This window comes from Brassica napus, chromosome A5 (genome assembly GCF_020379485.1).
Source record: "Brassica napus cultivar Da-Ae chromosome A5, Da-Ae, whole genome shotgun sequence".
Lineage (NCBI taxonomy): Eukaryota > Viridiplantae > Streptophyta > Magnoliopsida > Brassicales > Brassicaceae > Brassica > Brassica napus.
Genome location: NC_063438.1, coordinates 6,618,354 through 6,639,149, shown reverse-complemented (window position 1 = coordinate 6,639,149; position 20,796 = coordinate 6,618,354). Strand labels below are relative to the sequence as shown.

The following is a 20,796-nucleotide window of genomic DNA, read 5'->3' as shown; positions in this document are numbered from 1 at the left end:
GTTTATTATCAACAAAGGCGCTGACACGGCGTATTTGTTGCTTTACGTCGATGACTTTATCCTTACAGCAACTACACCAACTCTCCTTGATCGAATAGTCTCTGGACTCTCATCTGCGTTCGACCTCACCGACCTTGGACAACTTCATCATTTTCTGGGCATCGGTGTCACATACAATGCCAAAGGGATGTTTCTTAGTCAACAGAACTACATTGCTGACATACTACACCATGCATCAATGACCAATTGCAACCCATGCAATACTCCAGTCGACACCAAGCCCAAACTTGCCGCCGATGAAAGTCCACCAGTCTCTGATCCATCGCTTTATCGAAGTCTAGTTGGTGCACTGCAGTACCTTACACTCACACGACCAGAAATTGCTTTTGCCGTCCAACATGACCCACGAGAACCATACCTCACAGCTCTGAAGGACATTATGCACTATCTCAAGGGCACCATCTCACACGATCTTCAGCTAAACAAATCGTCCATCACTGATCGTGTTGCATATTCCGACGCCGATTAGGCGGGTTGTCCATCAACAAGACGATCCACCTTCGGCTATTGCGTGTTCCTTGGTGACAGCTTGATCTCTTGGTCATCCAAGCGCCAAGACACAGTGTCCCGCTCTAGCGCAGAGGCGGAATATCGGGGCGTTGCTAATGCAGTTGCATAGACGATATGGATTCGAAACTTACTTCTGGAACTCGTATGTCCCCTTAAGAAGGCTACTCTTGTCTACTGCGACAACATCTCTGCTGTATATCTCTCTTCCAATCCTGTTCAGCAACAGAGAACAAAACATATTGAGATTGATCTCCATTTTGTGCGCGAAAGAGTCTCAATGGGTCACATTCGCGTCCTTCATGTTCTGACACATCTTCAATATGCAGACATATTTACCAAGGGTCTCCCTTCACAGCTGTTCACAAACTTTTGCACCAGTCTCAGCGTTCGACCAGCTCCACTTCCACTGAGGGAGAGTGTTAGTTAGGACATGATAACATCCAATTGTTAGAGAATACGTATATTCTGTAAAGATAAGGATCGACAATTACGGATACGTTGTATATATACTTATTCATGTGATCAATGTAAATCATTAAGTCTTACACTTTCAAAATGAAAGGAAACTAAACTCGATTGTGGGTTCTTCAAAAACGTTTTATTGATCAGTATGTGATAACAAACGTGATTATAAAGAGATTAAAGAAAAGAAACGAGGTCGAAACTTTGTTGAAAGCACCGACGACAATACAAAGAAATTGATAGTAAAATTCTAAACTTTGTATTTAGTGTTTTAGTGTCTGTTTTTGGATTCCCTTCTCTTTCTTCCCCCTTCCTCTTTTATAACTTAGATCAATTTGTCCCTCGTTTGCTGTAGGTCTTGTTCGCCCTAAAACCCAAACCTTTAGACCATGCTTGATGGGCTTTAAAGTCAAGCACGAGAAAGGAGGGGGGGGGGGGGTTCATCGAGCCAGTAAGCCCGATTTGAACTGAGCTTTCGGATCGATCTCTCCGGGTGGATTCTCGAGCCGATGTACTTATTATGAGCAGAATCATGTTATCCGATGGGCCTTGTAGAGCAATATAAAACTCCTCTCCAACATCAAGGTAATTAGAATCAGCGGCCAGTGAAGAAATTGAAGGAGAAGATTGCGACGAAGGTGAAGTTATCGGTGAAGCGTTTGATACTTGTGCTCCTCGATGAAGAGGAGAGAAGAATGGTGACAGATGATGAAGATGAAATGAAGTTGAAATATTTAGGAGTGAGAACAGATCCCAAGGAAGAGGAAATGATACTTCTATGAAGGTGATTTTGTCGGAAACAAACGAAGAAGAAGAGGTGAAGGTGAAGGTGAAAACAGAAGATAAAGCGGTGAAGAATGAAGAACAAAATAAAGATGTTAAATTAGAAGAGAAGATGAATGGAGAAGAAACAATGGATGATGTTGAAAATGGAAAGGAGAAAGCAAGAGAAGGTGGATAAGGAGAAAGTAAAATGGATAGAGTTTCATGAATTTATTTTTTTAACTATTCCTTTTGTGACATGTTGTCATATTCCACATGTAAACAACTTAAAATGAATCATTATGATCTGTTTAGTTATTTTTCCTTTCTTCTTCCTCTTTCTCTTCCTCTTCCTCTTCTCTGTACTAAACAGATCAAAAGCTTCTTTGTGAGAGAGGAACCTTCACAACTCTACTTGGCTAGCCATTTCCGGCTAACGGAATAACCGAATGTTCAGGAGTTGATTAAGATTTGTTATGGGAACTAGTTATTCTCCAACAACATTATTTGATTAAGAAAAGATTAAATAACTAATGCATTGCATATCTGTTAATAGTTTACTGTTTTTGAATATACTTGCCTTGATGAAAAATAAAAGATTATATATTTGCCTTAATTTTTGAAACGTAGTAATAATATTAGTGATAATATTTGATAATATTAGTGATAATATTGTGTTTGACTATGACTATGACATGTAGCCTAATCGTTTTAGCGTACGTTGTAAGAGCATCTGCAACGGGAAAACGTTGCAAGTCCTTAGCGGTGAAACCTAGAGGAATTAGAGTAGAATAATATTATTTAGGGTAAATAAGCTAAGGATCAATACGTAAATAAGGATTTATCGTGGTTGATCCTTAGAGACGTGGCGTGGTGTGATTCGTTGCTCGAGTTTTTGTGTTTGGTTTTGTCAAAAAAAAAAAACATTTTCGACGGAAGACGCGCAAGAAAAAATAGAGCTCTCTCCTCCAGGCGATTCGATCGGTTTCAGAACGAAGGTAAATCGAAGCCCTCTCTTCGAGTTTTTGGGATTTAGATTAGGTTCGATGTTATTTTTCTCTCGATTTAGGGTTGGGTTCTCGGTTAGGGTTTCAAAACATTTGTGTTTTCAATCGATTTGGGGATTTTTCGGATGAAGTTAGGGTATCAAAAGTTTTGGGTTTCGAATTGATTTGGGGATCTTTTCGTGTGTAGTTAGGGTTTATAGAACCGAGTTACAATCGACTGAAACGATTTGGGGAGCTTGTGGTTTCTTCTTAATCTTTGGTAACTCGATCGTTTGTTCTCGTTGATGTTTTGTTCTCATTTGTTCTCGTTTTGTTCTCGTTTTGTTCAGGTTAACCAAGCATGGGACAAGATTATTCGTACAGCCAGCCATCTTCATCTGACGAGTTCGACATAACTTCCCTGCTTGAAGCAGAAGCTGCAAATGTACGCGGATGAAGGCGAGAGTAGCTACAATGCGGCAGAGCCGTTTAAGTACTCACCTCCGGAGCCGAGAGTAGCTGATGATGGAATCCCGATGCCTTGCTGTGGTGGTGGTGGTGATCTTGTTGTCGCAACATCAGAGATGAGTGACTTTCAGAGACAGCTTACAGAGCTTAAGGATGAAGGTCATGTGAATGCGTCGAAGCTGGATAAGCTAGAGAGGACCGTTGGGGAGTTATCTAAGAAGGAAGTAGAGGTTATACATGGCTTCGCATTGGAAGTTTACGTAATGGTCTATGGGTTAGTTCTAATAGGTTTGGCGGTCATGTATCTTCATGGTTAGTTTCTCTCTTGAGTTTTTCACTGAATCTTATGTTAGAGTTAAAAACGTTTGACTGTTTCATATGTTATTTTTTCAGGCAGAGCTTGAAAGGATTACAAGGACCGTCTCTGACCTTCAGAGTGTATGTATAAAGGTGCGTACTCTCTTTTCTTAGAAACCGATTGTGTTGTTTGGTAACTCTATAGCGTATTTAAATTTAAAAATAGCTAAATTTGTGTTAAATGCTAGTTGTTGCTTTCTACCTTCCTAACCCCTTAGATTTGATAGTTTTAAATGTTTTAGCTATGTAGAATACGGTGTTAGTCTGATTTGATAGGTGTTAAATGCTATTTGTGTGCTTTCTACCTTCTCATCTACTCTGATTTAATTGCCTTTGAATGTTTGGTAGTTAAAGCTCATTTACTTAACCCTCTGTGTTGCTAATAGAGCGACACTGACCATTCTCTATCCATGGAGAACACAAGTAGTTATGTTAACCTTTTGAACAGTCAAAGTTCTGTTGACCTTGAATCACCCGAACCATTTTGGTTCGGTAGCCAAGGTCCTGAAGAATCTGTTGTAGAATCCGCCGTCAAGGAGAGGAGGAAGTGGTCTCTAAAAGAGGACAAGATCCTTATTGGTGCTTGGCTTAACACCAGTAAAGATGCGGTGGTGAGCAATGAGCAGAAAGCCGGTGCGTTCTGGAAGAGGATCGTCGAGTACTACAATGCAAGCCCTCACCTGGTGGGAACAACACCTAGAGAGCTTGGTCAGTGCAAGCAGAGGTGGGCTAGGATTAACGAGCAAGTGTGCAAGTTCGTAGGATGCTACGACGCGGCTTTGAGGGAGCAGAGAAGTGGACAAAATGATGATGATGTGATGAAAGCTGCACTGGACCTTTTCTACAATCATTACTCGGTCAAGTTTAGCATGGAACATGCCTGGAGGGAGCTGAGGCATGACCAGAAATGGTCGTCCACCTATGTGGCTAAGGACGGTGGGAAGGAAAAGCGCAAAGTCTTGGAGGTTGATACAGCAGATGAAGTGGGAGAACCACAGGGTAGACCTATGGGGGTTAAGGCTGCTAAAGCTGCTATGAAGAAGAAAAAGAATGGTAAAGAGGAGTCATTGGCAGCGATACACGCCATCATGGAAGTCAAAAAAACAGTCTCTAAACAGAAACTGCTTGAACGTCTACTGGCCAAAAAAGAGCCACTCACTGAGATTGAAACATCTCTTAAACTCAAACTTATGTCTGAGATGATATGAGTTTAGGTATTGGCATATTTGCGTAGTTAGTGGTCTATTTGGATTTGGCATATTTGCGTAGTTAGGTCTCTTTGGAATTGAGATGTTGCGTAGTTAGTGGTCTCTTTGGAATTGAGATGTTCCGTAGTTAGCTATCTTGTTTGTAGTTAGCTATCTTGTTTGTATTGCGATGTTGAGTTGTACTAACCAAGTCACGGGTCTTTGTTTCATCTTTCTTGCAGGTGCAGCAGTAGTTGTACTAACCAAGTCACAGATGCTTATGGAGTTGTTGACTAACCAAGTCACGGGTTTTGGTCTTTGCCGCATGTGAAGACTGTCACGGGTTTAGCTTATGTACTATAAGTAGTTGTAGTGTTTGTAGCTCCTTCATCAGACTTGTTTCCTCTTGTTTCCTCCTCTGTTTCTCGGAGAGGTTGTAATATTCTCAACTATCAACTATCACTTTGTCTATCAAACTTTGTGTTCTTCATCAAACGTGGTTCTTCTCTTTCTCAACTATCACTTTGTCTATCTCAAGTTCTCCTCTTCTGTTTAGGTAATTCAACTATCACAAGTCGTATGCATATAGATAAACAAAATTAACTTATGCAACTATCACTTTGTCTATCTTATGTTGTTGTGTTTCTCAAGTTCTTTCTCTTTTTAATCTCAATTCAATTTATACATTATACAATATTTATACATGTGTTGCGAGATTAAAGAAAATTAACTTATACATTATACAATATTTATACATGTGTTGCGAGATTAAAGAAAATAAACTTATACATTCTTCAAAAAAAAAGAATAATTTATGCATGTGTATTTAGGTTTAAAAAATTAACTTATACATTATTCATAAAAAAAAAGAATAATTTATGCATGTGTATTAAGGTTTAAAAAATTAACTTATACATTATTCATAAAAAAAAGAATAATTTATGCATGTGTATTAAGGTTTAAAAAATTAACTTATACATTATACATAAAAAAACAGAATAACTTATACATGTGTATTGAGATAAAAAAAAAACTTATACATATGTTTCTAAACCAGGATGTCATCATCTTCATCCAATGATTTGGAAGAAAGATTGGACGAAATTTTTGACGAAATCTGCGAAGATACTTTCAACAACATTGAGGCCCAAACCAATAAGCAACGGAAACGTACTTATATAGAACGAAACCGTGAAGCAGGACACAACCGTCTATGGAATGACTACTTCAGCGACAATCCCGCATTTGAACCACATTTATTCAGACGCCGTTTCCGTATGAACAAGGAATTATTCTTGCATATTGTCCATAGCCTCTCAGTGAACGTTCCATTCTTTCAACAAAGAAGAGATGCTACCGGGAGGTCTGGTCTTTCTCCACTACAAAAATGTACGGCAGCAATTCGTATGCTTGCTTATGGTTCTGCGGCTGACGCGGTGGACGAATATCTCCGACTTGGTGAGAGCACGGCACTTTCGTGTTTACATAATTTCACTGACAGAATAATACGGTTATTTGGAAATGAGTATCTACGAAGACCTATGCCAGAAGATCTTCAACGACTACTCGATATTGGAGAGAAACGCGGGTTTCCTGGGATGGTTGGGAGCATTGACTGTATGCATTGGGAGTGAAAAAATTGCCCAACCTCTTGGAAAGGACAGTACGCACGTGGATCAAGAAAACCGACAATTGTTTTAGAGGCTGTAGCTTCACAAGATCTTTGGATATGACACGCTTTTTTTGGTCCTCCAGGTACGTTAAACGATATTAATGTCCTTGATCGGTCTCCTGTTTTTGAGGACATTACAGAAGGTCGAGCACCAAGGTTAGAATACGTGGTCAACGGACACAAGTATAAGTTCGCTTACTACCTCACAGACGGTATATATCCAAAATGGTCAACATTTATCCAATCTATCTCACTTACTTAAGGTCCTAAAGCAGAGTTATTTGTTAAAACTCAAGAAGCAGCCCGAAAATATGTGGAGCGGACTTTTGGAGTATTGCAAGCTCGATTTGCGATTGTCAAAAACCCGGCTCTTACTTGGGACAAAGAAAAGACAGGGAAGATTATGCGAGCATGTATCATAATACATAATATGATAGTCGAAAATGAACACAATGGATACACTCGTATCGACATATCGGAATTGGAAGAAGGAAGCGTCACCAGAAGTTCACAGGTGGAAACCGAAACCGACAGGCCTACAAATCTCAATAACATGTTTGTCAATCAGAATCAGAAAGATCTTCGGGATAGGCGTATACATGAACAATTGAAAAAAGATTTAATTGAGCATATTTGAAATAAATTTGGTGGTGAGTATTAATAATTAAGAATATCTTTAAGTTTAATTATTGTATTTTTATTTTTATTCATGCAATAAATAAAATTTTAATTTCACTTTAAAAAAAAAATATTTTTTATTTCTAAGAACTCCTAATTGGGGAACACCATTGAACACACTATTTTGATTAGAGTCCTTAACAATTCAAAAAAAAAAATATTAAACTAATCATAAGGACTCTTTCATCTAATCCACCATTGTGGATGCTCTAACGTTGCCCAAACTGGATTGTAACTTGTATCGTTTTAGTTACAGGCTTACAGCTTTGAAAATACCCGAAGACTTGTTCCGAAACCTAGGTAATCAATAGTATATCATTTTGAAGAGTCCTTTAGTCGCACATTCAGTTAAAAAATAATATTTATAAGGTCTCTTTTGAATATATTTATTCGATTATGTCCAGATATGTAGTCCTGTTAATTAGTCGTACTATCATTTATACAATTATGAGTTATATATATATATATATATATATATATATATATATATATATATATATTTTAAAGATTATGTGTTTGCCTAACTTTTGAAATGTAATGATACAGTTGTGTGTAACCAGGATATGTAGTATAATCGGTGTATTTTGTTTCCCAACGAATAAAATAATAACAAAAAGAAATTATTTTTTTCAAATTAAAATTTAAAATTTTATAAAAAAAATTAAAAGTAAAAAAAAATTGTAACGTTTGTGTCAATATATGAAAATTGCATAATGTCATTCTTGAGGGAGATTTTTTTATCAAAGAAACTCGAATATGAATCTTAATTATGGAAGTCTCAGTAACTTCCACGACTAACAGATCCTTTAAACACAAAAAGAGTGTCGCCATTTTCAACACCATGCCACCGAAGACTACAATTCTCTCGCATAATCCGTTGCTTGTGTACGAATATATACTCGTCTCTTGGCAAAGTCTTGTTAGCTTGTAATCCTTCTCTCATCTCTGAGATGGTACACGAGTCCTTAATCTCTACGGGGATACTTGCGCCGTTGAATAAACTCGATGACGTCTGCACCAAGAAACATAGTTTCTTCACCGGGGCAACGTCTTTGGCTCGATTGATTGACTTGAGAAACACGACAATCTCCGAGAACTCTCCGATTCCGTATTCGTTTAGGTTTCGAAAATCATCAGCTAGCTCGATTCCGGAGAAGTATAACTGCATTCGCTTTATCGGTGTATTCTCCACGATGTAAATCTTGTCCTTCAAGCTACTTACCTAGAACAAAATGAACTTGTGAATCAAGAAACTGTAATGAGATGTGAGATGTAACATTAAGTTACCGTTTCGGTTTTGTCTACTTCGATGGAGAACTGTTTTGATGGGAACTTGACGGTGACGTGGATTTTTTTAACGGCGGGGTTGGTAAAAGAAGGTGAGGTGAAAAGGGGAGTGACGGTGAGGTCGATTCTGGTGCCGTGTGAGATGATTGGGTAATCATCGATGTCGAGACCGTCGAGGAGCTCCCAACAAGAGACAAAGAGTGTTAAAGATGATGTTGGGATCTGAAGGAATTGTTCTAAACGTTTCTTAATGTCCAACACAGGTTCTTGTTCGTTGATTTCCATGGTGAATTCTTGGGTGTATGAGACTATTGTCACAATCATATTTACAAATAAAAAAATGTTTTGGTATGTTTATGGGAAACAAAAGTATTGTGATTTCACAATGCGTAACGTGTATATATATAGAGTAAAGAGTGCAAGTTGCTGAAATGCATGTAAAAAAGACTTAAGGGAAACAAGAAATTCATGATAGTAACTTGATGTGTAGTTGGGTCTTGTGTGTGTGTCACTGTGTGTGTGTGTCTGTTAGGTAGTTAGTGGAATAACGGAAGAATGGAAAAAACTAGAAGAAAAGAAGACAATAATATAAATGGAAAATAAGTACAAGTTATATGAACTATAAGTCATCACATAAGTTATATGAATCATTAAGTCATCACATATGTGACATAACAATACAGAGAAGACGCAAACTAATATAGTTGGCAGACATATGCAAGTTATGATATAAATTACATAACATTGTCCATCATATAGTTCATCATGTGGTTTGTGATACATTACTTTTAGGTGTTGGTAATTTGATGGTTTGTAATTCATGGCAATATTTTTTCTTATATATAATTAACGTAAGAACATCAGTAAAGAAGAATTCTTTAGAGTCTAAAGAAAATTAAAATAAGTAAGCCACTAGGAAAATGATATGCGGAGAATTAGTCTCTCATACAATACAAGTGTATAAACTACGAGAGACCATATGATCCCCCCCCCCCCCCCCCCCCCCCCCCCACTAATGATGCTTTAAGGTTTGAGACATGATGGGAGTCATGGGACTAAAAACGATCTAGTGTAAAGAAATTTGAGATGTTTTCTGAAAGGAAATAGTAGTTGAGTAAAGACCTGGGAGGGGAAAGATTTTTTATTTTGTATAAACTGTTATAAAATTATTCAACCAATAAACCAAAGATAAGTAAAAATCATGTCAACAAAGAATAGAACAGTTGCTGAAGATCAATGTTAACCATCTGTTATTTAAGCCTAACTTTTACTGTCCTCATGAGAAACTCTCCCTGCCATGAGATTCTTTAACTTCTGCCTACAAGGTATATGCGGGAAACTATGGCTGCCCCAATGACTAAAACTGCCAGAGATTTCAGAACATTCTTTACAGTAAAAACTGATTTATTCGTCGGTATCTCCAACAGATCCTTCATCTGTAATACCATTAGCACAGTAGTGATTAGCTCAGCTCTTTTCTTATGCATAATGATTTCAAGATTAAAAAGTTTGTGACTTACATTTATAGGCTGGTCCCAGTTCTTTTTGATCCCTTGAAGATGCCCTCTACCAACAACTGCCACCACCGAGCTATGCTCACATGCAACTCTTGACAACATACATGACATGTACCTGAGTTACATAATGCAAAAAAAAAAAATAACACAAGTTTTAGAGAAAGCAATCAACTAATCTTGATGAACTTTATATACATAGAGAGAGAGGAATACAATACTAACTTATCTCGCTCATGCACAAGTGTATCCATGAGAGATGGAAACTCCTTGCTCATTTGTTGGATCACCAATGTCAGCATATCCACATCGTTCATAGCTTTCAGCTAATAACTCATACAAAATAAATTAACACTTGACTGAATCACATAACCTTTAAATAAAAAGGAAGCAAAAGATTTGTTTACCATCTTTTCAAGTTCCTCAGGGCTCGGTAAAAAGACAGCTTGAAACACTAAGCCATACAAAAACTTTACTTTATGCCATATAGGCATTTTAGCCCATGTTCTCTTTAACGTGATCTGCTTCCAACAAACACCAGTGCATAAGATTCCCTAAAAGCAAAATTTTAAGACTAAGAACCACCAAAAGTCACCTGCACTGGACGATCACCCAGAATCACCTGGCCACCATATTTGACTGCCTCTTCATACGCCACACGAAACTCAGCACCAGGTAAAACATCAAGCTTGCTTGCGATCTAACATAAGAAAAAAAAAACTAAATTAATTGTAAAAATAAATCAAAAACAGAGGAAACATGCCTTTGCAAGAAACCATCCGTAGGCTATTCCGAATGGGTTGTGTTTCTTCTTCCACATGTCTATCATTTCCCACACGGTCGGAATCTGAAACACACGAAAAAAAACATCGCAACTTTCAAGAAAGAGCATGGATACTAAATAGAAAAAGAGATAGAACAACCTTCACAGCCTGAGGAGTGAGAATAGACAACCGGCTTGCACACAACTCCACGAACACGACCTGCAACACACATCAGCCACATACTTAGAGAGAGATAAAGACATAAAACAAAAGAGTTCACTGTAAAGGACAAAAAACCTCTGGTTTCATGTAGCTGACTATAGCTTCAACTTCTCGACATGATTCCTATAAAAACCAAAAAAAAAACGAGAAGATTGAAACAACAATCGAATCAATGTTCCTGACGTAAAGATCGAATGTTTAAAAAAAAAAAAAAAGAAGACAACCTCTGAGACATGAGCAGTGCCAATCAAATACACATCGCAAGATCCACCTTCAGCTTTGGAACCGCACGTCAGAACCATAACGCTATTCGCGTATTCCTCAGGCAGCTCCATGTTCGTCCTCTCCACAACACATTCCGCTCCAATACTGATATCATCGTCGCCAGCAACAAAGATCAAATCGACTCCGGTTATTGCTGAACCGGAATCGCTATGTTCTTCCTCCTCCTCCTCTGTTTTCTCCACATTCACTATGTTATCTCTTAAAGAGATGTCTCCGGATTGAGCCTCCGGCTCCGGTGGTGCTACCGTCGGTTCCATTGACGATCAGGGAAGCTATTACAATGGCAGAACACAGAGTGCCTTCACTTTTTGTTTTGTTTTAGTGAATTTAGTTTTCAAATGTTGTCTAAAAGAAATTTAATTTAATTGCGAAAAAGGAGCAAAGGAGAAACATATTTAGCTTCTTGCCCTATAGTTAAAGTAAAATCTAATTCCAAAAAGTTTCTTTCTTCTTTAAAAATTTAAATCTCATAGATTCTGTTACTGGTTTATGAACTTTCTTTTAATGAATGGAGAATCTATCATTTTATTTATTGACTATTGTAATTAATTTTACATATTATGTTGATTATTAAAACATAATATTTTGAGGAAAAAAGAATAAAATTTTTAGTCACACAAATTGAAACAGTCATATCATATAGCCATGAAGGTATGCAAAATCATGAACTTGGTACCATTTTATTTTATTGATTATTCTTATATTTATCTTAGTCACACTATTTTTAGAGTGTTACCTTGTAAAAAACAAATAACATTCTTTCTCCTGTCAGTCAAAGACAATCTAATGATAATTTTGTTCAATATATTAATAAGTCATTTACATCTTCAGAGCAAAATGGATGAGAAAGGATATGGTTGAATTAAATCTAGAGTTTATCATAGATTAGACTTAGCTCATTTCTCACTCAAGTGTGAGGTTCCATCCATTTTATATTAATTTGACACTAAAAGAATGATTGGTTACCCCGCAGTTTTTGTATGGCTGGTATCGATTCTTTGGTGTTTTGCAACAATCACTCAAATTGTTTTAAACTGCTTCAAACTATTATAAACCTCATAAATTCAAAAGTTGCTTTCAGTTAGCGTTTGCGGACGGTTGTGAGAGGATAAATATTTTTTTTTCTTTTAAGAAAAACTAAAATAAATACAAAAATACAAATATTCAATAAAAATATTTTATATAATTTTTAAAATTTAAAACTATAATTTTCTAAATATAATTTTTATCTTTATTATAATATTATGATTTTGATATTTTTTATAATTATATAAAATATAAATATTGTTAATTTATTATTTAAGCGCTGCTGCATTTGGTAATTAACCAGTCATAAGTATCCCGTAAACGCACTAATTTCTAACTGTAGAACCAGTCGTAGAAATCTCTTAAAACCGCTAGAAACCGCAACCATGCGCATTCGTAAACTCCCGTAACCGTTGTGTTTGAACCAGTGAGACCCTTATTTTTTCAATGAACCATCTCAACATAATCTTGTTTATAGCCTTCAAAAAACTGAAATAAAATAGGATACCAAATGTAATATTATTTTTTTAATTAATCACATAACTATTTAGTCAATGAACCTAAAAAGGGCGAGCATTGCTTCAACAGAAAAAAAAAACATATAACTTGGGATTGAGTTATTTTTTTTTATTTTTCAAACTTAACAAGAATACTATATAAAAACATGTACTATAACGATTATATATGATGTGGCTCTGTAAGACAGAACAAAAATGGCTGAGCAGTGCATCCAACTCCATCTCACGAGACTATTTGATATCAAGGTTCTATCTCACAAGACAAGACAAGTTAAGTGCATAGAGAATTTAGTTTGACATGGACTGTCTTTTCTGAAGTTGGTGAATTTGGAGCAAGCTCTGAAACTTTTGAATTCATCAGCTCCATTAATAAGTTACATTTGAAACATATAGTACATTAGTAATCACTCAAGCAATAGGCAGGCGCTTGTTTGCTAAAGCACTCAACTCCTGTTCTTATATTTTATATTTATACAAGTTTCCCAAATTTTATCTCTCTGCATGTGATCCTACATCACTACCAAAAAAAAAGAAAAGCAATGGCAGTAGCAATAGCAGCAGAAAATAAATATATCATTCGTTGTATAGCTGAATGTATATTCCTGTGTTAGAGAGTCTAAAACTACCATGCAAGACACATTGTCTAAAAATGCTAAAAAGCATATCCCATGTGAAAGTGGTAGCCATCAATCCTAACCACTTCACAACCCAAGTTAAAAGGCAAGTAGTTAGTTCTCAAATTGAAACGACTTAACATAATCTTAAAGATGGCTAGAGAGAGAGAGAGAGATAAATCGTAAGAAAGATCTAGAATCCTCGTAGTTTTCAGCTGGATCATATAGTCAGATTGGTCACCGTCTTTGTCTTTTCCTCGGTTGTTGTTGATTAGAATCCGCAGAAGCACAAGTATCAACTGAAGAGCCATCATGCATGAAGTGGATAGACTCTGATGGAGCTGTGAATAAGGCCTACATGCCCGGAAAATACATCAAGGGTCCATTAACATCAAGAGTGGCAGATTATATCAGAAGATAGATTATATATTACCTGAGATGGAGAACGTCCAGTTTGAATAGTTGGATTGATACTTCTTGTACTTTTTTCAGCCATGTAGCATTGATTTAGAATTGAGCTGAACAATTGTTGAGTTGGATCAACAGCAATAGTACGCTTGTTGGATCCGAATAGTAGAGACTGATCTTCTGTGTATACTGTATCTGTTCCGAAGAGTTGATCAAGGTTCTCTAAAAATCTTGCTGCATCATACGTTTGTGCCTGTTGTGGTGGTGGTGCTTGTTTCTACGAAAAAAAGATCATTTTACAACTTTGTTTTGCGGATAAGAACCAAAAAAAAAAAAGCAGAAAAAAGAGAAAAAGAGTACCTGAGGTTGGAGAAGAGCGTTGATATTCCATGCATCCGTTGTTTCTGCAACTGCAGCTTCTTCTGATAATGATAGACTCTATTGCCAATGATGTTGAGAGTGCAATTAGACGTACAGATGATTGTGGAATGTTAATTAGATTATAATATTACCCTAGTTGTTCGAAAAAGTTCTGGAGAAATTCATCCGCATCATCTCTGTTTACTTCCATCCCAAGGAATCTGTTCTTGAAACAGAGTCAAGACTCTGTTTTACAGTAACAGCGAGGAAGAGCTGAGTCTGTTCATTCTAGGGATTACTCGAGACTAGAAGAGATATTCTATCTAATTCTTAATGTTACGAGACATGATTTAGTAAGGAATCTGGAGAAAGTTACCTTAAGAGCGAGATTGAATGACGAATCTTGATCCTAAACCTTCACGAGAAACCTACTCTGTTTCTTCTCTTCTGCAGAAAGTTAGCAAGAGAGAGAGAGAGAGAGAGAGGCTACTAAGCTCTTTATCTTAAATATTCGCGAGATTTTACGAAACTTACTCTGTTTCTTCTCTTTTGCTACTGTGAAAGATGATGTGGCTTCGAGTGAGGGTTATATAGGGTTCTTGGGGATAAAGATAGCTTTTTGTTGACTGTAGACTAACTGAAATAACCACCTTAGATAGTGACACTATTGTTAAATCATTATTTCTTTACCGCTGCGGTAAATCCTTTTTTTTTTTTTTTGAAACTTGGCGGTAAGTCCTTTCAATCGAGTCTTTTGTATTTTGTACGTTGACAAAACCATAGTTTCCGAAAATACATGCATTCTAATATTAAAAAAACAAAAAAAACTAGTGACGTCCGGTAATTCTCTTAAATAATCAGTTTTAAGTTTTTGTCACAAAAATAGTTTTCGAAAAAGAAAAATGACCAAAATCGTTTTTTTTTTATTTTGAAAATTTTAATATTTCTTTTTTACTTTTTAAAATTTGAAACTCTATTCTCAAAACGTCACCTCTTGACTCTAAACTATAAGTCTAGATTAGTTAATATAGGGTATAAATGTATTTTTATTCTTTAATAAAAAAATTTTTGGTCATTTTTTTCTAAAGGTTATTTTTGTGAAGAAAAATTCAAAATGACTATCTTATGGAATTTCTCTTGATGTTATGATAATAAAAATGATAGATTAACATCATCTCACAGATTTTCTTGACTTTGTGCTGAGGTCCATTACGTGTACACAGACTGGCTCTTGTATACAGAAAGTTGTGTAACTTTTATGGACCGGACTCTTTGAATTGCATATAGGCTTTGCCTGTTTTTTGTAAACTCAAAAAGAAGTAAAGGAACTTGCTTTAGGTGCACCTAAACTGTTTATCCCTGGACAAGTGTAAGCACCAAGAACGTTATCTGGTTATTAATGGATTAGGTAAAACAAAAAAAATATTATTGCTCCATTATTAGTTCTTTACTTGTTCCAACATAAATACTAACTCTCAACATTATTTACCAACACTACTCACAAAAGATTCTTTTCAATCTATCCTTCTTCTTAAACTACTATATATACACGCATTTGACACCAAATATGAAGCACCAAACATCATCATCATCATCTCTTTGATCCATCTTTCAATATTCTTGTTGATTTCCCCATCAAATAAAAATGGCATGCAGAGAAATGCAGATCATAATCTTGGTTCTCGCCACTACCCTCATCGGTTTAGCAGTAGCTACAGACCATACCATTGGTGGTCCTAGTGGTTGGACTGTTGGAGCTAATCTTGGAACGTGGGCTGCAGGACAAACATTTGCTGTTGGAGACAATCTTGGTAACTAATCACACATCTTTATGTTAAACTTTGTTTCAAAATTCAACAAGAACTAAAAAGAGACTATACAACAAAACTTTTTTCTTGCTCCAAACAGTTTTCTCTTACCCTTCTGCATTCCACGACGTTGTTGAAGTCACAAAGCCTGAGTTCGACAGCTGCCAAGCGGTTAAACCGCTTATAACGTTCGCTAATGGAAACTCCATTGTTCCCCTCACTACTCCTGGAAAAAGGTGACAAGTTAAGACATTACATAAATACTTTAGAAATATTTATAACTCTTGATCAATTTTGTTTAGGTACTTCATTTGTGGAATGCCGGGACATTGTACCCAAGGGATGAAACTCGAAGTAAACGTTCTTCCAAACGCAAACGCAGCACCAACCGCACCGCTTCAAAACTCTGTCCCATCTCTAAACGCGCCTTCACCTTCTTCTGTTCTACCAGTACAACCTCTGTTGCCTCTTAATCCCATCGCTCCTTCTTCTTCAACTCCGGTTCCTCCCTCCTCTCTGCCTATTCTGCCGGCACAAGCACCGGCGCTTTCTCCAGGGTCTGCAGCGGGGACTTCTCTGCCGTTGTTCCCAGGCTCACCTGCAGCTAGCTCAAGCAGCACCACCACCAAAACCGTCGGGAGCTTCCCTTCTAGTACTACCGGCACGACGGCTGATCTTTCCGGCGCAGGAGCTCCTCCGGTTGACTCCTCCTCATCTTCCACTAAGAGCTTTGTTTTGGGATTCGGATTCATGGTAACTATGATGCTTCATTTGTTCTAAGTGTTTTAAGTAGAGAGAGTTTTGTTTGCTGAGGCTAATGTGTCTGCCTTTACTTTATTTTGGTTTTATATGAGAATATGTGTTTTGTTGTACAAGATTAAATATGCTGTTTTTTGTTTGTGTTCTCTTCTGTATCTCAGTATCTACCATTGTATATCCGCGTTTTTTTTCAAACCATTGTATATCCGTTTATTTCTCGAATATTATCTATTGTCACGATTTATATACAGAGGGGAACACGTATTAATCAACTACATAGCAACTCTTAATTTTTTTTTTGGTAATCTAAAGTTAATTTGCAAGGGAGACTATAGGGGTTTATTCAATTGAAAGTTTTATGTGATTTGTGTCAAAATGACAAATTCACTGTTATTGAAACATGAATATTTAAAACTCATTTAAAATCCAGTGTTATTGAACTTGACATTTTATAAAATACTCTGAAATCCACTGTTATTGAATATATTTTAAGTGGTGGAGTTTTACAGTTTTCAATTGATTTTGGAGTGTTTGAAAGAGTTTCTTAGTTAAAAAAAAATAAAACTCAAATCTCATAGTTTTAGGTGATATTTTAGAGTGGTTTAACAAAAATCATTTTATTTTTTACAATTCCTTAAAATCATCTAAAATCTTGTTAAAAATTAAATCACCTCAAATTTTAGATTGAATACATCCCCTTAGACAAAGGTTTATTAATATCTTACATCCGTAGATTTAAGTTTCGAGTCAAAAAAACGACAAATTATGCATGATATCGAAGAAAATATTTATAAGAGATTTTCATCCTAATGCATTGAGTACCTTAAAACAAGATTGTTGGCAGCAAAATTTTCATTTAGAAAATAGGTTTAATTTTTTTAATTCTTTAGCTTTAATTTTTTTTTGCTGTGAATTTATTTTCAAAGCATTTAATAAAAGTGGTAGAAAAATTTATTTCAAGGGTTAACATATTTATTATCTAACTTTTTATTGTATTTTATAAAAATAAAGCATGATTGCTTTATAAAAAAATTTCAATAATTTTATGTATATAATTTTGACCCTGGTAGATTTTGTTTATACCTCCGCCACTGGATGTAAATTATACGAAAAATATTGGTACAAGATTTGTAAACCTATAAGGTCATAACTCAAAACAATATAAGCAAAAGAAAACTCTAATATCATAAAGATTATATACGTAAATGATCATTCATTCCTCTGTTTTTCTTTTCATGGAAATTTAAAAAAGCAGGAAAAGAAACGTGACTGTACAAAAAAACAAAAATAATTGGGCAATAAAATTATGGCCACGTTTTGTTGATAACATACGTATGACGGAAAGGAAAAAACGACAGAAACAAAAAAAAAAAACTGGACTTAATGATCCAGTAAAGCTTAATACTTTGCAAGTTTCTTGAAGCACAAGGTACCATGACAACCGTATTGAGGATGATGAGCCCTAACCTGATCAACGGAAGAAATCTCTACAAAGGATCTCAGATACTAGTCAGAGGTGAAGAAAGCAAAAGTCGATCCCACTGGAGATTCTCAACCAAAGTATCCTCAAGAACGCCACAAGCCACTGCTTCTTCTGGAGTGTCTTCAACTACAACAGAACCAAAGGTTAGTGACGACAAGAATCTTTGACATCTTCTGAACCGTCTCTGGTTTTGGGGTAAGTTTGAATCTTATTAGACCATCGCAGGGGAGAGAGTTCGATACGACGACGTATGACGACAAAATGTGAGCCAACTATGTTCCTGTCTACGTCATGCTTCAGCTCGGAGTCATAACCAACGACAACGTTCTTGAAAACGCAGAGAAGCTCACGAAACAGCTCAAGAAACTGAAACAGAGTCAAGTCGATGGTGTAATGGTCGATGTATGGTGGGGAATCGTGGAATCAAACGGTCCGAAGCAATACCAATGGAGTGCTTACAGAAACTTGTTCGAGATCGTGCAAAGCTGCGGACTCAAACTACAAGCTATAATGTCGTTTCATAGATGCGGAGGCAACATAGGAGACGATGTTAACATCCCTTTACCGAAATGGGTGCTAGAAATAGGGGAGACGAATCCAGATATCTTCTATACGAACAAGAGTGGTAATAGAAACGAAGAGTGCTTGTCTCTCTCTGTAGATAACTTGTCTTTATTCAGTGGAAGAACAGCTGTTGAGGTATGAAAACTAAAAAAAAAAACTAAATATTGCTTTCTATTGTATAACTGTTCTACCAGAACCAGATCTAGGCACAACCTAATGAAACATTGGTCTCGACTAAAAAACTTTTGGAGATTATATTTCCAAAATATGAAGGAAATTTTTTTATTAAAGTTCTTAGTAAGTATTTATTGTCTCCAAATTCTCAGATCCGGCCTTGCGTGCTATGTTTGTAGATGTACAGAGACTACATGAAGAGCTTTAGAGAGAACATGGAAGATTTTATTAGCTCTGGAGTTATAATAGACATTGAAGTAGGGCTTGGTCCTGCTGGAGAGCTTAGATATCCTTCTTACAGTGAGACTCAAGGATGGATTTTCCCGGGAATCGGAGAGTTTCAAGTAAGAAAATGGAAAGGGGCAGCTCTTAATCTTTTTAGGGTTCGAAAAAAACAGAGCTTTTATAACTTTTTGTTGCTATGTTCTTTCATTTTCACAGTGCTATGACAAGTATTTAAGATCAGATTATGAGGAAGAAGTTACAAGAGTGGGCCATCCGGAATGGAACCTTCCAGAAAATGCAGGCAAGTATAACGATGTTCCAGAAGCAACCGGGTTTTTCGAGGACTCTAGTGGGACTTACCTTGTGGAAGAAGGAAGGTTCTTCTTGTCATGGTACGCAAGAAAGTTAATTCTCCATGGTGATCAGATTCTTGATGAAGCTAATAAAGTTTTTCTTGGATGTAAACTCAAGTTAGCAGCAAAAGTGAGTTTCTATAAGACACAAATTACATTAGAAACATGATCAAGATTTTATGGTTTCTTGATTTTTATTTCTAGGTCTCTGGGATCCATTGGTGGTACAAAACTGAAAGTCATGCAGCAGAACTTACGGCTGGTTATTACAATCTCAAGAACAGAGATGGTTACGCTGCGATTGCGAAAATGATGCGTAGGCATCACGCTATATTGAATTTCACTTGTCTAGAGATGAGGAACACTGAGCAGCCAGCAAAAGCTAAGAGCGGACCTCAAGAACTTGTTCAGCAAGTAAGCAAATTGATCATTGTAACAATATGCTACTGAAACTGATTTTATAAATGGTTGGTTTTTTGAAGGTGTTGAGCTGTGGATGGAGAGAAGGGATTGAAGTTGCTGGCGAAAACGCGCTTCCGAGATTCGATAGAGATGGATACAACCAGGTTATACTAAATGCAAGGCCTAATGGAATTAACCGAGATGGTAAACCGAGGATGTTCGGGTTCACGTATCTCCGGTTATCTGATAGACTTCTCAGCGAACCGAACTTCACAACGTTTAAGACATTCGTAAAACGAATGCACGCAAACCAAGTAAGCAATAAATAAAAACCTTTTTTAAGAACTGTCTTTGCTTAAAGATTCAATTTAGCATTTTTAATGTTTTGCTTCATAATTTAGGAGTATTGTTCAGAACCTGAAAGGTACAACCATGAGCTACTTCCATTGGAAAGATCGATAAACGATGAATCATTTGAGAAGTTAATGGAAGAAACAGAACCAGTTGATCCACTTCCATGGCTGGAAGAGACAAACATGAGTATTAGACCCTTTGAGAGTGTACTGTCTCTCTTGAAAAGCACATTCTTGAGGAACAAGTCTTAGGTTATCGTCTATGGATAAACATGTAATGTGTACATACAGATATATGTATATACAAGTAAATAATTAATCCTTATGATATTCATTTGAAGCATTAGTTTCGTATAAACGATACATGTGAACATGTCATTTCTCCACTGCTTAGTGTCAAATTTTTTTTCACTTTTATGTATTTGTATTTTCTAGAATTTAGGGTTTTACAATTTTCAAAAATGCCCGTGACCAAGGAATATAATAGTATCTGAACAGAGAGAGAGAGCAGTACTGGATTATAAGTTCAGGAACC

At 36.4% G+C, this 20,796-nt stretch overlaps 5 protein-coding genes across 5 annotated transcripts; 3 read left to right on the top strand and 2 right to left on the bottom strand.

Moving 5' to 3' along the window:
• Nucleotides 1-5,850: 5,850 nt before the first annotated feature.
• LOC125609617 lies at nucleotides 5,851-7,101 on the top strand. The gene is made up of 3 exons (XM_048781148.1): nucleotides 5,851-6,250; nucleotides 6,548-6,676; nucleotides 6,728-7,101. The coding sequence occupies exons 1-3, from the start codon at nucleotides 5,851-5,853 to the stop codon at nucleotides 7,099-7,101; spliced, it is 903 nt and encodes a 300-aa protein (XP_048637105.1).
• Nucleotides 7,102-7,818: 717 nt separating this feature from the next.
• Nucleotides 7,819-9,408, bottom strand: BNAA05G10810D. Its single transcript, XM_013878219.3, has 2 exons — nucleotides 8,430-9,408; nucleotides 7,819-8,364 (listed from the first exon to the last, which is right to left on the bottom strand). The coding sequence occupies exons 1-2, from the start codon at nucleotides 8,751-8,753 to the stop codon at nucleotides 7,921-7,923; spliced, it is 768 nt and encodes a 255-aa protein (XP_013733673.3). The 5' UTR covers nucleotides 8,754-9,408; the 3' UTR covers nucleotides 7,819-7,920.
• A 146-nt stretch (nucleotides 9,409-9,554) lies between these two features.
• On the bottom strand, nucleotides 9,555-11,830 carry LOC106437312 (traB domain-containing protein). The gene is made up of 9 exons (XM_022715046.2): nucleotides 11,154-11,830; nucleotides 11,005-11,052; nucleotides 10,867-10,926; nucleotides 10,707-10,790; nucleotides 10,539-10,643; nucleotides 10,351-10,464; nucleotides 10,169-10,269; nucleotides 9,950-10,061; nucleotides 9,555-9,865 (listed from the first exon to the last, which is right to left on the bottom strand). The coding sequence occupies exons 1-9, from the start codon at nucleotides 11,469-11,471 to the stop codon at nucleotides 9,737-9,739; spliced, it is 1,071 nt and encodes a 356-aa protein (XP_022570767.2). The 5' UTR covers nucleotides 11,472-11,830; the 3' UTR covers nucleotides 9,555-9,736.
• A 3,706-nt stretch (nucleotides 11,831-15,536) lies between these two features.
• On the top strand, nucleotides 15,537-16,892 carry LOC106453571 (uclacyanin 1-like). The gene is made up of 3 exons (XM_048780769.1): nucleotides 15,537-15,951; nucleotides 16,049-16,184; nucleotides 16,251-16,892. The coding sequence occupies exons 1-3, from the start codon at nucleotides 15,786-15,788 to the stop codon at nucleotides 16,726-16,728; spliced, it is 780 nt and encodes a 259-aa protein (XP_048636726.1). The 5' UTR covers nucleotides 15,537-15,785; the 3' UTR covers nucleotides 16,729-16,892.
• Nucleotides 16,893-18,042: 1,150 nt separating this feature from the next.
• Nucleotides 18,043-20,647, top strand: LOC106451309 (beta-amylase 6). The gene is made up of 7 exons (XM_013893228.3): nucleotides 18,043-18,333; nucleotides 18,416-18,889; nucleotides 19,108-19,272; nucleotides 19,370-19,636; nucleotides 19,711-19,920; nucleotides 19,989-20,222; nucleotides 20,310-20,647. The coding sequence occupies exons 2-7, from the start codon at nucleotides 18,482-18,484 to the stop codon at nucleotides 20,511-20,513; spliced, it is 1,488 nt and encodes a 495-aa protein (XP_013748682.2). The 5' UTR covers nucleotides 18,043-18,333; nucleotides 18,416-18,481; the 3' UTR covers nucleotides 20,514-20,647.
• Nucleotides 20,648-20,796: the final 149 nt, after the last annotated feature.

Excerpts from the sequence above, each read along its gene's own strand:
- LOC125609617 (XM_048781148.1), top strand. The coding sequence starts at position 5,851 with ATGTCATCATCTTCATCCAATGATTTGGAAGAAAGATTGGACGAAATT. Across the intron at positions 6,251-6,547 it reads GGACGAATATCTCCGACTTG|GTACGTTAAACGATATTAAT; the intron begins GTGAGAGCACGG and ends TTGGTCCTCCAG. Across the intron at positions 6,677-6,727 it reads CGCTTACTACCTCACAGACG|GTCCTAAAGCAGAGTTATTT; the intron begins GTATATATCCAA and ends CACTTACTTAAG.
- BNAA05G10810D (XM_013878219.3), bottom strand. The coding sequence starts at position 8,753 with ATGATTGTGACAATAGTCTCATACACCCAAGAATTCACCATGGAAATC. Across the intron at positions 8,365-8,429 it reads AAGTAGACAAAACCGAAACG|GTAAGTAGCTTGAAGGACAA; the intron begins GTAACTTAATGT and ends ATTTTGTTCTAG.
- LOC106437312 (XM_022715046.2), bottom strand. The coding sequence starts at position 11,471 with ATGGAACCGACGGTAGCACCACCGGAGCCGGAGGCTCAATCCGGAGAC. Across the intron at positions 10,644-10,706 it reads ACGGATGGTTTCTTGCAAAG|ATCGCAAGCAAGCTTGATGT; the intron begins GCATGTTTCCTC and ends TTCTTATGTTAG. Across the intron at positions 9,866-9,949 it reads ACTGGGACCAGCCTATAAAT|ATGAAGGATCTGTTGGAGAT; the intron begins GTAAGTCACAAA and ends ATGGTATTACAG.
- LOC106453571 (XM_048780769.1), top strand. The coding sequence starts at position 15,786 with ATGGCATGCAGAGAAATGCAGATCATAATCTTGGTTCTCGCCACTACC. Across the intron at positions 15,952-16,048 it reads TGCTGTTGGAGACAATCTTG|TTTTCTCTTACCCTTCTGCA; the intron begins GTAACTAATCAC and ends TGCTCCAAACAG. Across the intron at positions 16,185-16,250 it reads CTCACTACTCCTGGAAAAAG|GTACTTCATTTGTGGAATGC; the intron begins GTGACAAGTTAA and ends AATTTTGTTTAG.
- LOC106451309 (XM_013893228.3), top strand. The coding sequence starts at position 18,482 with ATGCTTCAGCTCGGAGTCATAACCAACGACAACGTTCTTGAAAACGCA. Across the intron at positions 18,890-19,107 it reads GTGGAAGAACAGCTGTTGAG|ATGTACAGAGACTACATGAA; the intron begins GTATGAAAACTA and ends CTATGTTTGTAG. Across the intron at positions 19,921-19,988 it reads CTCAAGAACTTGTTCAGCAA|GTGTTGAGCTGTGGATGGAG; the intron begins GTAAGCAAATTG and ends GGTTTTTTGAAG.